Genomic DNA, 17599 nt, shown 5'->3' with positions numbered 1-17599 from the left:
CTTGTCTTTTCTCCTAAGGAATTTGCTTGTTTTGGTCAGTATAATCAGATGCTCTGGAAATTTCTTCCTCTGTCTTTTAAAGAACTGTTTCTGTCATTGAATTTCACAAAGAAAGGAATGAACTACTCTTCTGGCAAAAGAATATCACAGGCAACATAAAGATTCCCTCATTGGAAAGGAATTTAAACACTTTGCTAGGTGGCCAGGAGAGATTTAGTCACAAGACTTTCTGGGGAGGAAGCTGAAGTGAAAGCTAAGTACAATAGAAATAATAACCTACTGGTAGCTGGGCAAGAGTCCTGGGTTCAAGTCCTTGCTGGGGATCATGGGCAAGTTACCTCTCCTTTCTTTCTTCTGGAAATTGAAGTTTCAAAATCATGCATGCATTCTACAGAGTTGCATGGCTGGAGCAAGAGGCCTGTGTGCTTAAAGAACGAATGAGGTGGAAAGTGGCAGGTGAGGCCTCAGAGGTTACAGGAGCCAGGTCATTTAGCTTTTACCTTGCTTGAGGGTGGGAACTGTATTCATTTCTTGTGGGTGCTATAACTACCACAAATGTAGGGGTTTAAACAACACAGATATAATTGTCTTACAGTTCTGGAGGTCAAAAGCCCAACCTCCAGCAGATCTCATTGGCCTGAAATCAAGGTGTTGGCAGGGCTGCATTCCTTTCTGGGGGCTCTCTGGGAACTATTTCTTTGCTGTCCCCAGCTTCTAGAGGCTGTCCATATTTCTTGCTCCTAGCCCCTTTTCCATCTTCAAAGCCAGCAGTGCTGGGTTGAGTCTTTCCCACATCATTTCATTCTGATCTTCCCTCTGCTTCCCTCTTCCACTTTTAAGGGCTCTTGTGATCACACTGGACACAACTGGATAATCCAGAATAATCGCCCAATTTTAAGGTCAACTGATTAGCAGCCTTTAATTAGCAATTATCTGCAACATTAATTCCCTTTTGTCATGTAACATAAAATTCTCACAGGGATTAGGACATAGGCATCTTTGGGGGTTATGGGGGGATTATTTTGCCCATCCCAGGAGCCACTAGTGTCTTTGAACAAATGATTGACATGATCAAACTTGTGCTTTAACATGGTGACTTTGGCTTCTGTGTTTGAACAGACATCGGGGTGGTAGGGACAGAAGCTGAGAGGTCAGTTAAGAGTCTGCTCCAGTAATCCAGGCCCAAGACAGTGCTTGAACCAGGATGGTGAATGTGGTAAGAAGTGGTGAAATTCCAAATGTATTTTGAAGGTAGAGCCAACAGGATTTGTTGACAGAGAGCATGTGGGAGGGGAGGCTGAAGTATAAGCAAAGCCCAGATCACAAAGAGTGTGATTTGCCATGCTAATGAGTTTGGACTGTATCCTAAGAGAATATTGCCCTAAAATAAGAGGCTTTGGGGTCAGACAGAGCTTGTTCAAATCTCTGCTCCTCCACTTATTAAGGTAGTGACCTTTATCAGGTTATTTACCTGCAGTACAGGTCTGTTTCCTTATCTATAAAATGGAGATGATGCTACCTACCCCAAAAGGCAATTTTGAGAATGTAAATGCTTCTAAAGGCCAAGCACAATGCTTCCCATTTACTATGCTCTTGATGTATGATAGCCATTATTACTAATACAGCAGTAGGGAGCCACTGAAGAATTTTTAGCCACAAAGTGACAAGATCAGACTTGTACTAGAGAAAGATCACTCTAGCAACCAGGATGACTTAGATGGTGGAAGGAAAAGGGTTAAAGCCATGCTCTTGCTTAAAAACCTTTGGCAACTTTACAAAGACTGCAAAATAGAAGCCACATTTACCCTGACATTCAAACCCTACACAATTTGGCTCAATCCTAATTTACTCTCTTATTTCTGTCTCTTTTCCTTCTGCAATGACCCTACTCAAAGTACCCTCCAGCCATCCTGGTCTCAATGTCCCTAAACTCTGTTGGATTTCCAACTCCTGAGCTTTGGCCTTCTTCTGATTAAAATGTTCTTCTAATCACCAAAGGCCAATGCAAATTCCATTTGCTCCAAGAAACTTCCCACCTTCCCAGGTCAAAATTAATCCTTCATCCCCTATTGACCTAGAATTGCCCACCTGTGCTCATTCTCAATCCTCTCCCCATCACTGGATAACTTGCTCTACCCACCAGCAGCGCAAAAGAGGCAAGACCCTTGTGCATAAATGGTAGGATTAGTAGAGCTCATCTGAGGTATCTCCTTTAGCACTTGAAATTGAAATACAGGTCACAGTAGCACCAGAAATATAGGACCCTCTAGATTTGGGTGTAGTGCTGGTGCCTTCCAAAGCTGCCTGCATGCTGAAGCTATGAGGAACTAGGAACCAAGTGCCTTATGGAGGAAACGGAACAGACTTGCAAAGAGATATAGAGATGAGATACTGGGTGGGGCTGGAGCCAGAGGGAGAAGGGAGAGGGGAGAGGGGAGAGGGGAGAGGGGAGAGGGGAGAGGGGAGAGGGGAGAGGGGAGAGGGGAGAGGGGAGAGGGGAGAGGGGAGAGGGGAGAGGGGAGAGGGGAGAGGGGAGAGGGGAGAGGGGAGAGGGGAGAGGGGAGAGGGGAGAGGGGAGAGGGGAGAGGGGAGAGGGGAGAGGGGAGAGGGGAGAGTTCTTAACATCAGTTCTGTAGGTATGTGTTTGCATCCACCTGGACCTGGCACCCCCAAAGGCAGGGATTCTGTCCTATTCATTCAGTATCCCCAGAACCTGGCACATGCTGGATGCTCAAAAATGAATTTGCATTCTGACAGTTCACAAAATGGTTTAATGTATCGTTTTCAGGCAATCATTCTAAACTCCTCTGCTTTTCACATTTTGCTATCTTTGCATTATTTCACAGGAATATATAAATATATTTTTATCAAGTTGGTTTTCGCCCTACTTCCAAACTCCCCATGTTCACATGCTTTGTCTTTCTCATCCTATTTGCTGGTCACCAGGAAGGACTCAGAGTTTAGTAGCAGAAGTGATCCATGCCTCTCTCTAGTTGGTGAGAATGCTTGTTTTACATCTTCCAGTATTCAACAGCCTTTACCCTTGAAATGGATACTTCCCAGGAAGGCTGTTGGGGCAGCTTAATTTCAATGATGTCATTGAAACCTCATCAAAAGGTCAGCAGGCAAGCGAAGTACCTTCTTCTTTCAAATACCTACTCAGAATCATGGATTTTCAGAGCTGGGGCAAAAGTTCTCAGATTCTTGAGTTTCTATGAACCAGCATTAATATTAAAGGGGAAAAAAAGGTTGAACTTATATTCTTCCAGGGAATGCCATGAAAATTAATAAGCTTCTATTAACACAGCATCGCCTCCTGCAATGCACAAGACAGCCCCAACTATAAGGAATTTTCCAGCTCCAAATGGCAATAGTGCTGAGGTTAAGAAATCCTAGGTTAGCTGATGACCTAGTGATAGGCAAAAACAGCAAAGCCCCCAAGCTGGCAGACATCTGCAGGTTGAAACCATGGAGTGGACTGCCCAGATGGGCTGTGATGGGGTCAGCCAGCTGGGGGCTGGACTGGCTACCCCAGGCCTAGTGGGGTGGCAGGACAAGACCAACACTTGCTGAGATTCTGATTTTTAAGTGGGATAAGGCACATAAAATGCTCAGCACTGTGCCTGGCACACAGTCAGTCCTCTATAAATATTACTATTATTATTGTAAGTGTTCAATTAACGTTGCCATTTTTAACACAAGGGAAAATATTTTTTTTTTGTCTTCCCAAAAGGTGTGCTGAGTCCCTTCGTGGATTTGGAGTGTGCTCCTCAGGAGACAAGTTTTCCTGGGGAACCAAATGAATCTATAATGGATTTCAAAGATTTGGGATTCCCAGAGGTAATCTGAGGAGTAGGAAAGAGGTGAGAGGAGAAAAGGAGAGGGAGGAGCCTGTGAGATGGAGTGTGAAACTGAGGACTCACTCCCAGGAAGAACAGCCACCTTCCTTGTGGGCGAGGAGGTGGCTGAATACTATTTTAAGATGCAGGGCAAGGCGGCATACAGTTTGAGGATTTTGTATCGCAGGAACCTGAGGAACTATTCCTTTGCTTCACCCCATCTCCAGCTTCTGTGACATTTTCTACAACAGTTTATAAATCAGGTGTTCGGTGGAAATCGAAGAGGGGTCTACATTTTCCATTTGCGTCAGTGCAGAACGGAGGCAGCAGCCCAGAAGCAGAGGTCAAGAGCCATAGGTGACCATAGGAACAGAAGTTGCCTCAACCTCCCAGAAATCCCAGGAGGGCCTTGGACTTGCTTAGGATGTGCAATGTGGCGGTTCGGCCTAGTTCTTCAGCAGACACCTGTCTTACATTTTTGTAGTAAAGGAGCCATCTGGTCTTACACCTGGACGCAAGATAAAATGGGCGTGGTTCCAAAGTTCTGCACCTGCTTCAGCACCTGGGTCAGAATGCGGCCAAACTCCTGTTTTTGTCTGAGAGTCACCAGCGTCTAAGACAAAACACCGGCTTGAAGATCTTGGAGGGCTAGACGGGAGACCTGCCCTGGCTCCTCCGGGCCAGCCAGGACTTGTCTGACTCTTAGGTGTGTCCTATCTGACCCTTGTGGGACTAGAGGTGGAACTGTTGTGGTGTCCACGTGATTGGAGCCACATAAGCCTTTGTGATGCAACAAGCAAACAGCCACAGGCCTAAGGACTAACAGTGCTGCTGGGCAGCCTGGCTCTGTCACCTCTCTGGCTTCAGCGGGCAGAGTGCTACCCTGTGCAAATTTCCTGAAGCCCCCCCACAGCTCCCCCTTCCTGTGCATCCGGGAACCCACAGGCCCCCTTCCAACTCCAGCAGTCTCGGTGGCACGGAACAGAGCCGTGACCCAGGGCTTGGGGCTCAGCCTGACACAAGCCGGGCTCCACTGCGTCACCCTGGGCAACTCTCTTTGCCTCTGTGCCTCGGTGTTTGCATCTGTAAAATGGGTAGGGGTGAACAGCTGCCTAGTGGCGGGACTAAAGGTGGCAATTAATACACCGGGGCCCTAAGCCACTGCAAGAGCTTGCCAGTGCGCCCCCATCCATCTCCCAGTCATCTGGCAAATGCATCGCACTCACCGTTCCTGTCCCAGCTCTTTTGCTTCCTTCGCGTTTCGATCTCGAACACACACTTAGGAGGTGAACCTCACACGGGTTTTCCTCCGTCCCTCCTTCCCAGGGCCCGCCCTCGGCGGACGCGGAGCGTGTGCTGGCCGGACGGTGGGTCGGCGCCCGCGGGCTCTGAGGCGGGCAGTCCTGGGCTGAGGAAGCCTCCGCGCGGCCGGTTCTGAGCCGCCGCGGCACCGCCTGCAGCGGGAGCCGCCGCCAGCCCACATCTCCGCGGCGCGGGAGGAAGCAGCGAACCGCAGCTGAGGCGGCCGCAGGGCCCGCGGCCAACGACGGGGGAGGGGCGCGCTAGAAGGTAACGGGACGACCAGGGTCAGCACCTCGCCACGCCGCCTCCGCCCGGCTTTCTTACCCTCCAACCGCTGCCTCCACTTAACTTCTCGGACGTGGACGGCGGCTTCAGAAGTGACAGCCACGTGGAACGCCGGGGATCCGAACCTCGGTGTGGGGGGCGGGGCTGGGAGGGCGCTCCAGCGAGGGCGAGGGACCGGCGTACGCGCGCCCGGGCGCCGGCTGCCAGGCGACGGCGCCTGGAGCGAGTACGCTACTGACGTCACGCGACGTCCAGCCAATGAGCGGAGCCGAAGGGAAGCGCCGTCCCGCCCCTTCCCGCCCCCAGAGGCCGCCGCCGCCGCCGCCGCCAAAGCACCCTCCTCCCGGAGCGTCTGAGGAGCCGCGGGCGGCCGCAGGCTCGGGCGTCGCACGGCGCCGGCCGGAGCCGCCAGACGAGGCCCAGGGAGCTGCTCGCCCGGACCCCGCCGCCCGATGTCCTCAAGATGGAGGCAGCGGGGACGGCGGCGTGAAGAAAGCCGCTCTGTGGGCGCGGGAGCAGTGGCCCGGGCGGGCGGGGCGGAGGCGGCGGCGCTGGCGGGATGGGGCTGCTGCTTATGATCCTGGCGTCGGCCGTGCTGGGCTCCTTCCTCACGCTCCTCACCCAGTTCCTGCTGCTTTACCGCAAGCAGCCCGAGCCGCCGCCGGACGAGGCCGCCCGCGCGCGCGACGGCTTCCGCTACATCAGGCCGGTGCCGGGCCTGGCGCTGCGGGAGTACCTTTATGGCGGCGGCGGGGCTGAGGAGCCCTCCGGCGGGCCCCCCGAGGGCGGCGCGACCCCGACCCCGGAGACCCCCGCCCCGCCGACGCGGGAAACCTGCTACTTCCTCAACGCCACCATCCTGTTCCTGTTCCGGGAGCTGCGGGACACCGCGCTGGCCCGCCGCTGGGTCACCAAGAAAATCAAGGTGGAGTTCGAGGAGCTGCTGCAGACCAAGACGGCCGGCCGCCTGCTGGAGGGGCTGAGCCTGCGGGACGTGTTCCTGGGCGAGGCCGTGCCCTTCATCAAGACCATCCGCCTCCTCCGGCCCGTGGTGCCCTCGGCCTCTGGAGAGCCCGACGGCGCCGGCCCCGAGGGCGAGGCGCTGCCCGCCACCTCCCCCGAGGAGCTGGCCTTTGAGGCGGAGGTGGAGTACCACGGGGGGTTCCACCTGGCCATCGACGTGGACCTGGTCTTCGGCAAGTCCGCCTACCTGTTCGTGAAGCTGTCCCGAGTGGTGGGGAGGCTGCGCTTCGTCCTCACCCGCGTGCCGTTCACCCACTGGTTCTTCTCCTTCGTGGAGGACCCGCTGATCGACTTCGAGGTGCGCTCCCAGTTTGAAGGGCGGCCCATGCCGCAGCTGACCTCCATCATCGTCAACCAGCTCAAGAAAGTCATCAAGCGCAAGCACACCCTCCCGAGTTACAAGATCAGGTGAGAGGCGGGACCGGGGCGGGGGGCGGGGGTAGGTATCCCACAGGTGCGGGGGCCTCGCTGCTGGGAAGCCGGGCTTGGGCGGGAGGCTGCTGCCTGCGTGCAGTGGGAAGGGCAGAGGCTTGTCCCAGGTCCCGCTTTTCCAGGGATCTTCCCCACGCTGGACAGGGCCCTAGGTGGAGGCCAGCAGCGCACACCTTTTCTTCGAAGGGCGTCCCTATCAGCTGGAAACCTTTTCGCGTGTCCTTGGGGGCACCAGGTGCGGGCGGTGTGGGTAGAAGCAGCGTATTGAAAGAGGAAGGGAGTTGCACCCTAATCCCCAGGAGTGGGCTCTGGGGCTGTTGAGAAACTCTGTGTGTGGTTGCTGCATTGAGGGCACTTTGCAGCATCACCGTAGCCACGTTGAGAAACTCCCTGGTCACAGAGTGCAGGCAGGGAAAATACCTGGTAGCCCAGGACTGGTATATTTTGCCACTGCAGGCCACTTTTGCTATGACAGCTTTCCCGGGCAGAGGTAGCAGCTGTTGTAAAGGACTACTTTGCCACCACAAGTTGTAAACTGTCGTTCACTGTGCGTGTTGTTTTAATGTCACCGGCCCTCGGGATAGGTTCTCCAGCACAGACCCCCACTGCCGGTCATGTGTCAGCTCTGTGGCTGTAAGTTCCTCCCACAGCACCTGACATCACCCTGCAGGTAGTATTGTAATGATAGATAGTGATTTTAACTTTTTCAAGCCCTCCTGTATCTGGTGGCTTAATTTTATGTAGTGTTTTGATTAATGTACAAGTTTTGTTTTTGTTGTCTGTTCTGTGTGTGTGTGTGTGTGTTTTGGTTTTCTGTTTTGTTCTATTACCACAGGAGAAGTGGAAAGGAAAAGGAAGTTTTGTAGGGCCAGACTTTGGTCCCGGGGAAGGACTGTTGTTGGAGTAGGAAGGGTCATACATGGCTATTTCTTCTAAAACAGCTGAATATTTCATTTCACTTTCTGTCCTATAATTTTGTGTTCATTAAAATGTTTGGCTCTTTTGGATTTTGTTCTTTATTATAAAATTATATCAATCTAGTATTTGCCTTACCTAGAGCTCTTTAGTGGAAGTTGCCTATTTCTAATCTACATCACTAATTTTCTATCAATCTTAAGCATCAATGACACCCAGATAATCCAGAAATATTTTACGTTTGGGTTAGATTATTGACTTGTGTATGTGGCAGATTTACCTTACTAATTATGTCTTGTTCAGGCTAATAGCCCAGAGTAACAGCTTAAAACTAAAACTGTCAGGTGTCAGGAGAGATTTACTTTATAATGGAAATGTTTCCATAGATTTGCAGGTGGTGAACTGGCTGTTCACTGTGTCTGATTTCCTGTTCTGTCAAGTAGGACATAGTTTAGGGAACCTGCTTTAAGCCCTGGAACATAAGTGTGAGAAAACTTGCTATCATAACTTCGATTTGGATATTTTCTGGGTATCTGTCAGATAAAATTTGACTGGCTTGTGATTTGGGGGTTATTTGCAGAATAGTCAGTGGCAGTGAGGTTGCATATCATTTTGAGGTTTTTGGTTTTTTTTTTAAATTTAGACTTAGAATTCAGTTAAATCTGAAGAAAATTGTGAATAGGAGTTATGAAGCCATTAATAGGTCTATTGCTTTGAAGAATCTTGGTCATCTATCATTGAATAGCATCATCATTTGAAATACAGCCAAATTGCTTTCATTTACTTTATCTGAAGGGACTTTTTAAAAAACATGCATTTGATTATGTGTGATACTTCAACTTTTAAACCTCAAACATTAAATGATCACCTCCAGAAATGGACACATTTGTGCTCTTTATATTAGAAGGCATTTCAAAGGTCAATAAATACTGCACAGAATGTATTAATCTGTAAATATTATTGTATACTTACTATGTGCTTATTGTTCTAGGTGCTGGGGTTTTAATACTGAGCAGCCTTGACCTCTGTGGAACTTGGAATTTAGTGAAAATTGAATTAGCTATACTTAATAAGATTTAAACTAGAATGTGGTCAATGGGGTGGAAGTAACTAGGAAGCTGATTTTAGTTTAGTAAAAGAAAGTGATAGAGGTGTGAGGATGGAAAGGACTGTTTTAGGAAGTGTTGAGTTTCTTGTCTGTGTAGCTGTTTTACCAGAAGTGTTTTAAACTGATGTTGTGGAGCAGATTCAAGTTTCAGTTAAGAATGAATTAAAACACATTTAAGATGTATTGTAATTCTCATAATGAAAATTAAAGTAGCTAGTGTTTCCTCTTTTATAGATGAGGGAATAATGCTCAGAGTAGTTAAATAATTTGCTTAAAGTCACACAGCTGTCAAGTGGTGAAAGCCAGCTCTGATAAAGCTAGGCTGCATTTCTCTTAAACTATACCACCTTGTTCTTAAGGGATTAAATATTTGGGTGCTGCCCCATATAGCATTTCCTTTTTAATCCAGCAGATTTTGTTTCCAAATAGAAGGTCTTGCTAGTTTATCCTTGTTGGCCATCTAATCTACTTAGTAGAACTAAAGCAGTAAAGAAAATTGTGTTGAGTCTTAGAATCCTTTGGCACTGTTATTATATAACAGAAATAATTTGCCAATTAACAGTGTTGTCACTTCCCTCCTTCATTTGTTTTTGCATTTTCATGCTGCTAAGGTGAAGGTGGCCCATCAGGATTGCCAGTTCCTGATGTCTCATCTAGAGATATGAAGGAGCTCAAGTGGTTGCTAAGGACCCAGCTGATTGACACTTCATTTTACCCTGCTAGCACAGTTTGTAAAACATTGTGTGTGTGTGTGTACACACATACATATATATATTTTAATATATCTTTATTGATTTCAGAGAGGAAGGGAGAGGGAGAAAGAGAGATAGAAACATCAATGATGAGAGTCGTTATTGATCAGTTGCCTCCCGCACGCCCCCGACTAGGGATCGAACCGAGATCTTCTGGATCCTAAGTCGAGGCTCAACCGCTGAGCCATGGTTTAAGCAAATTATTATTTAAAATGAGTTTTAGTATGTATACATTTTCTACATATTATAATTCTAATTTTACTAATGTAATTCTAAATTCAGCCACCTTATTGTTAATTGCTTTGATTTTTTTTCTAAAAATACACATTTTAAAATAGTAAATTAAAGTAGTAGTAGTTTTAAAAAATTAACCCGAAAATCAGTCTTCAAGAGAGAAAGATACCTCTAATGTTCTTGATTACATGGATCATCTTCAACATGAAATATGAGTATAATAGTCCTGAGGAGTTTAAGGTCAGGGATGCAAATATTTGAGATTTTTACTGAGGCTTCTGGTTCTAGAAGTATTATTGCTGTGTAGCTAGCACTGGTTCCATACTATAAAGGCCATATTCAGTTTAATATGTTTTATTTGGCCTGCACTGCACAGTGTTTTATTGTTTGTTTGTTTCTTAATTGCCAACATTTAAAAATGGAAGATTATTGATGATTTGAATTTCTGGCTTCTCTTAGGAAAAATGGGAAGTTCTTGTGGCACCAGGGCTGCATTCCTCTTAGCAATACCAGGATGGAGAGATGGAGTCTAGCAGCAGCTGCAGGAAGCTCTTATGCATAGTTTATAGTTCCCACCTGTTTGTTATGGTACTTGCCTGGCCTGTTGTCATATGAATTTGAGACCCTTACTAAATGGGGAGCGTTACTGTTGCCAGTCAGTGAAAATGAGATGAGTTAATAACTAGATAGTAGAGGGTGATAATTTTTAATTCTTTAAATATTATAGTTTTGAAGGAACTTTCATTGAGCAATTTTATTTTATAAAAGATATTATCAGTATAATGTTGAATTTTAAAAAATCATTCTGCCAGAAATATTTTTTAGATTTTTTGAAACATTTTTCATTTTTCTGCAGTATAGTTAAAAGAAGTAGATAATGGCTACTTTTCACTTCTCTAATCTGCAAGTAAGGAAGGGAGGGCGTGCATCTACTTATTAACACTATTTGAATTTAATGAATGAGTATGGAACAAATATTTGAGGGAAATGTCACTTTTCAGGTTGATAGAATGTCTTCTGAACATGAGTATTTTGTTAGAACTGCTTTTTGACTCTTGAAAAACATTCTGATAAATATTTCTGGAAATTTTTAAATATTATTAGTGACTGGAGATAGAAGAGGACCGCTATCCTCACTAAAGATTGTATTTAGTTAGATAGAGCTTTGTTCATATTTATATTTATATCTTCTCTAAGTATACCATTTATTTCAGAGAACAAAATTAGGTTTGGTCTGGAAAGTCTCATTCTATAATGTGGTTTGCAACTTAGTTATTTCTTCTTCAGTCTTTTGAGATGGGGAAGTACAACATTTATTAATGTTAATTATTGCTTTTTTATTTTACTAATTATTTGAGGTAAAGATGATTTTGAGTAATCCATATCTTCTTAAAAATTTTCCAAGTAAATTGCTGGAAGCTGACAAAATCATTTGTAAAGTTAACTGTAATATACTGTATTTATTCACTTACTCTTTTACACTTTTATTTCTATATATGGACAACTTTTAAAAAGTGTCTTAGGTTGAGAAATACTTTAAAATATCTACTACAATTCTTAGTGACTATAGGAATCATAATTTTACTTCCTAGTGTTAAAAACTATTTTGGAGTATAGAGACAAGGACATAGTGTAGCATTCTAGCTGTTCTGAGTAATGATGTAATGTAGTAGCTAATTTTTTATCTGTTGTGCTTTTTCTTGTACTGCGGCTCAGATGAATATCTCTACATAAAAGGAACTGGAAGATCATTGAGATAATTAGGAGACAAGTTGTTTTAAAAAGTCATTTCTTTTCATCAGCTGCTCCTGAAGGCTACCAGTACCTAGTGTAGCGAATATGGTGAAGGTGATAAAAGTGGTTATGACACATTTCATGCTCTCGGGAAAACAAACAAGAATCGAAGCTCATGGAAATGACATTTGGATATATTTAAGCGTTTCAATTATGTAAGAAACAGGAAGAGCAGAAATCAGTATCTCTGCTAAGGCAGACACCTGCTTGCTATGTGTGGTATAATATTTTGTGACCGTAGGTTCCTTGGAATACCTAAATACACTTCAATTTATTGCTGGTTTTACTTCTTGCAAGTTGGGTTTTCTTAAAGCTGGTTTGAATTATTGTGATTTAGGCATTTAAAACATTTAGATGGAAAATAATGAATTGATCGAGTAAATCTTTGCTTTAGAAATTTGATTTGCACATTGAAGAGAGAAGAGTAATTACGAGAAGACTGTTAGATTCTAATCAGTAATATACAGGTCTGTTGGCTTTCCAGGAAAACCCCAGTTTGTTCCTGGAAATAGCCAAAGGAGGTGGTTATGAAGTAGATTGTATTGGAGGAGCACGCCTGATCAAACACTTAATATTGACTTAAAATATTACTAATGGTCTATCATATAAGGCAGAGGCAAGGATAATAAAATCAGTTTGCTAACTGGATGCCAGGTACTGTGTGGGCAGTTCTATACACTTGCTATCTCAGTAGTTAAAACTACTAATCCTTCTTCAGGAATGTTCACCCAATCACAGTAGGAGAGGTTGGTAATTTTTACAGATGTGCAGACTTGAGGTTTAATGGGGTTAGTGACTTTCTGAAAGTCTTAAAAAAACAAACAAACGAAAAACACACCTGGATTCCCAAGCCCATGCTGTGTTATTTCTGCAGAGATAGGGCTTACGCGCAAGCTTTATTAGGTCCATGAGTTAAGAATTGTTTTTACATTTAAAGTTGTTCAGAAAGAGAAAATAAGAATATGCAACAGACCATATGGACCCACAGATTCCAAAATAGTTACTATCCAGCCCTTTATAAGAAAGAAGTTTGCTAACCCCAGCTCTAAACTTTTAAACAAAAACCCTAAAAAACGAAAAACTGCTTAAATGCCTACGAAAGAAAGCACAATATGCAGATACGTTGAAAGGTACTCTTAAACCTTTTTTTGAGAGTCCTGCCTTTTTAGACAACTAATGGAAACTGGATAATCTGCAGAAAAATGCATAAATAAATTTTCACTTAATTTCCTGAAATTTATAGTCCCCTCAAAATCTGTCTAAGGTCCTTAGACTTCAGGTTGACTAGTAAACACAAACAGAAGATTCATCTTTGTTCCCATGCATATAACTAACACTAGCATGCTAAAATAAGTACTAAGCTCTTCATAATTTTTCTGGCCTTTATGGAATGTATACAGGATTTGTATACATAGCTCAGGCATTTGTAAAAAAAACAACACAAAACTCTCTGTTCAATAAAGTGCAATCTGTCTCTTTTTTCCACCCTCTTATTAAGATTCCCTGTAGCAGGCTGAGACATTTTGAATCAGTTGGTCAGTAAGAGTTTCTACCACTAAATACCTTGTTTAGAAGTAGAAGTTAAATACCTAATGTTTCTTCCCATCACATTCTCCATTTTCTCAGAATAATGTCACCAGGAAACAAGTGCTGTTAAAACATTCCTTTATTCCTTCCTGGAGTCACAGGACCTAACAGCAGTCAGCATTGCATCAGAGCACATCACGCTTGATTCGCAAGTCATAAAGCAACTACCTGGTCATTAGCAGAAGTTTTACAGAGTACCTCTAAAGTCTCTTGCCACATTGCTAAGACTGAGTAAAACCGCATCCTCATTGTATTTGTACTAGAGAAGGAGGTGTGAATGTTACTTACTTACTTTCAGATGCATGGAACTGCAGGTGCCAAGTAGAGACTTCCAGTACCAGAGAATGGGTTCATTCTTTAGGGTTGAGGCTATGGAGCAGTACTTAAGTTGTCTATTCTAGTAGATAGAGCTTTGGCATAATGTGTACCTGACTTCAGCACTAGACTGAGCAAGAGGCCTTGGACAGAAGGCCTTATCTTCCTTAGTCTCAGTGTCCATATCTATAACCTGGAAATGGAAATACCTGTCTAATTGGGTGTAATAAATGTCACATATACAATACCTGATGAGTAAATGTATCTTTCCTTTAGTACCTAATTGAATGTACATATTTATTGATTATCCTACATTTGTCACATTTTGCTAGAGATATTTCAGACACTTTATTAGATATATGTCAGACATTCGCTAGGTGACATATTACAAATTTTTCTCTTTCAAATGAGGGATAAGCTCATTGTAAAAGTTCAGTTAGAAAATATGAAATATCAAAGTGAAAACTCTCCTCTAATATCTTTAAAGAAAACTGTTAAATTTGGGGACTGTGCATCCATATTTTTTTCTAAATGTATTCTAATTTATTAAATTTATAAAAACAGAATCATAGTTGGTACCCAATGTTAGTATCTTGCTTTTTTTTCTTACTATATCTTGGGTTTTCTAAATATACCTACTTCATTTGTTTTAACATGTACTTAGAATTACATTGATCAGAAGTACCATGAGTTAACCAATTCCTTGATGATTGTTTTTCAGTTTCTAGCTAATATAAATAATGACACCATAAACATTTTTCTATCTGTATCTTTGTGTAGATACTAGGTTTTTTCTTTTCAAGTTTTTTGCGGGGGCTAGGTTTTTGCAATAGTACTTCAGAGTATAAAGAAGTTAAAAATGTATTCCTCTCCCTTTTAATTTCATCCTCCTGAAAATGTTGAGTTTGAGGTGTACACTTAACTCTATGCTGAAACACATATACAAACCTCTTATACTTAAGAGGTGCCTCTCTCTGTATCTCCTCCCTTTCTCCTTAATAATAAAGTGGGGGAGCATAATGTTAATGTGTGTATTACCCTCCATATTGGGCTGTAAGTATAATATGGACATTCCTCCAGGCAGTATGTATGGGTCTAATTCATTCACTGACGTACTCTACTCCTGGCCATTCTTACATTCTCTGATGTCTTCTATAACTCTTCCTCTCACTTAGTCTGTTCTGGCCTCCTGGCTGTTCTCACAGTCCAGGCATGTGCCCATCACAAGGGCTAGTCCTTCTTCCAGAATGTTCACCCCATCATTTTTCAGGTCCCTGTTTAAATATCACCTTTTGACTATAAAAAAGCACATTAGTCCATTAAATGCTGTGGTTTTGTTTTTGTTTCCACAAACTTATTTTTGATGTATAATATATATGTGTATGCATGTGTTTGTGTATGTACAGAAACTGCCCAAATCCTAGGTATACACTTGATAAATTTTCACAGAGTAAACTCAGCCATGTAACTGAAGTATTGGGACTTTTAATTCAGCTGATCTAATGAATACCTGTATTCTTTAAATTTCTTAAAATGTATGGAACATATCTTATTTAACCTTTTAATGGTTGAAGGTTGTCATAAACACAGGTTGATGATATTTAATACAATTCTCATTGTAAAATCCGTATTAAAAAGGAGTGTTCCTCCCCTTACACACATGCACCCTAGTGCATTATGCTGATTGACGTCTCCCGCAGTTGACAATGCTAACTTCAAGGTCTGTGGGGCATCTTCTGAACACCTTCTCTTCTCCTCTCATTTCCATACACAAGCAAAAACATGAATGTGTTTGCAATCTTCTCTGACACTCCAGAAGCCTCGATTTTTAGTTCCATATTCCTAGGAAAGGTCAATATAGATAAACTGTAGATTATACTTTCCTTGGATTGGTATAGAATAACAGTAAAACTTATTTTCACAGGTCTAGTGCATAATTACCTATTTTTATGCAATCAGCAGAATGAATTTTTTCTCTAATCGGTACATTGGGTATTTATGCCCATGAATTCTTCATGTATTGTAGGAGGAATGGAGCTGATGATATGCTGGATAGAATACTGAAATGTCTGTGCTTTGATTTGTATTATATTGGTAAAAGAGCTAGAAAATTTCCCACTTCCCAACATAATTAGTTCTTGATGATATATACTTAAACACAAAAATTCTGTGATTAACACAGTAAAAATGTTTTAGTTGGGTTTATTACTTTGTATTAGGTACATGTTATATGTACTTGGTTTGTTGGTAAGGTATATATGTCATTTGAAGCAGGAACTTGTGACCTAAGTATGTTTATAAATTGGTGTTTCTCCTAGGATCAATTCCATATCCTACATGTATATTCTGTATAAGTGACTACTGTTTTTTTCTGTAAAATCGTAAGTAGCAATAACGGAGCAATGTAATTTCTGTTTAGTAACTGGCTACAAGACTCTGTATTTTGAAAAATTACTGTATTCTGTTCTTAGACACAACTATTTCATGCAGGTACAGTATCTACAAAACAGTGTATCTGGTGTTTGTGTTATATACCAACTTGCACACAGTAGTCTTTCATGAATGCTATATTATACTCACACTCATTACTAGGGATGATTGTGGTTGCTGACTACACAATCTTGCTACCTTACCCATTTGGTCAAGCAAGTAAATAATTCAAAGCTTTTAGTTCTGTGAAACTTGCTGAGGCTGAAGTAAAAGTCATTCTGTTATAGCTAATTTCATTGTATGTATGATAAGTATTTTTACAATGCATTGAAAATCTTATTTTGTTCTTACCATTAAGTATAATACTGCTTTCTGTAAAATTTAGGACAGATAATGTCTGGTTTATTTTAATATTTGAAAAGGCTATTAGTTCTCAGTATTTAACTTTAGATTTTAATCAGGACTAGAACACTCTTCACATGGAAGAATTTAAAATACGTTTGTAGCAAAATATGGCTTTTTCCCCCCCTAATGCTGGAGTGGTAGATAACACTGAGTTTATTTCAGATATTTTTGATATTAATGAAGTATAATGAGAAATTTTGTGACACTTTTAGTCCTTAATAGTGCCCATAAATACAATTTACCTAAATTATAGGCTATTTTTTAGTAAATTGCTTTCTTAAAATATTTGGATAAATTACTAAAAATATGTGAATTTTTTAGCACTATAGAGTTAGAATTTGGACTCAGTTATTCCAAGATTCATGTCAGTCAACAAGAATTTATTAGGCCAGACCCTAAGGTAATAATTGTTGGAGCCTTGGGGATACTTTGTGCTCTTAAGCATAGTAATGCAGCCTCTTGCCCTGAAACAGTAGGATTACATCATGAGGAATTTCTATTTCTATATTATTTCTGGGATTACTGTTGATTTGTTCACTTAGTGTGTCCTTGGGCAAATCATGCAACTTGTTATTTTTGAGACTGGTGAAATAAAAATCTAAAGTTGTTGAAGTTCTTAGAGAAAAGAATTATGTAAATATCAGGTAGCATTATTATTCATGTCTCTGTTATTTTTGCATAGGTCTAATGCAGGAATTTTTCTCAAATATGCAGTACAAATCATCTTTAAAAAATTTTCATTTAATAAATTCCGATTTATAATTATGAACTAAGAGAAGCAGAGATACAGATAAAATTAAAAATCATTTATACATCAGAAGGAACTTTGCTACTTTATTGGGATAGAGAAAAATGAGAAAGCTGGATAGTTAAAGTATTAACTTTTTCTCATTTCTCTTGTTCAGATCTTTTGCTGTTCCTTATATCATACCTGGAATGGAGTTTTTGTCCATTTGATACACCTAACTCACTTTAGAACATCAGTCTTCTGTATTATATACTTTATTGTTCATTGTCTTTACCATAGTAGGGAGGTAATAATTTTGCCTTAAGATGTTTCCTCTTCCTGCATCCACTAAATGTCAGAAGAGATTCACTTTACTCAGTAAATGTTTGATACCATCTTTGTCCAGGGCACTGTGCACTGCAAAGAGAATTGGTGCTGAGAGGAAATAAAT

At 42.3% G+C, this 17599-nt stretch overlaps 1 protein-coding gene and 2 long non-coding RNA genes across 3 annotated transcripts in view; 1 reads left to right on the top strand and 2 right to left on the bottom strand.

Moving 5' to 3' along the window:
- The window catches only part of LOC308567121, a 34378-nt gene extending 29045 nt beyond the window's left edge, over positions 1 to 5333 (bottom strand). Inside the window, exon 1 of the long non-coding RNA XR_014000266.1 lies at positions 5066 to 5333. This is a non-coding gene — a long non-coding RNA (uncharacterized lncRNA). The remainder of the gene's footprint in view (positions 1 to 5065) is intronic.
- LOC308567120 overlaps positions 1 to 5613 on the bottom strand; it is a 57804-nt gene extending 52191 nt beyond the window's left edge. Inside the window, exon 1 of the long non-coding RNA XR_014000265.1 lies at positions 5466 to 5613. This is a non-coding gene — a long non-coding RNA (uncharacterized lncRNA). The remainder of the gene's footprint in view (positions 1 to 5465) is intronic.
- A 158-nt stretch (positions 5614 to 5771) lies between these two features.
- Positions 5772 to 17599, top strand: part of PDZD8 (PDZ domain containing 8) — a 54208-nt gene continuing 42380 nt past the window's right edge. The window contains exon 1 of the mRNA XM_081158712.1: positions 5772 to 6857. Within this exon, the coding sequence (XP_081014838.1) occupies positions 5986 to 6857 (872 nt within the window). The 5' untranslated portion in view covers positions 5772 to 5985. The remainder of the gene's footprint in view (positions 6858 to 17599) is intronic.

Source organism: Miniopterus schreibersii, assembly GCF_964146895.1.
Source record: "Miniopterus schreibersii genome assembly, chromosome: 14".
In the NCBI taxonomy this organism is placed as follows: domain Eukaryota; kingdom Metazoa; phylum Chordata; class Mammalia; order Chiroptera; family Miniopteridae; genus Miniopterus; species Miniopterus schreibersii.
This window is presented reverse-complemented; position numbering and strand designations above follow the sequence as displayed.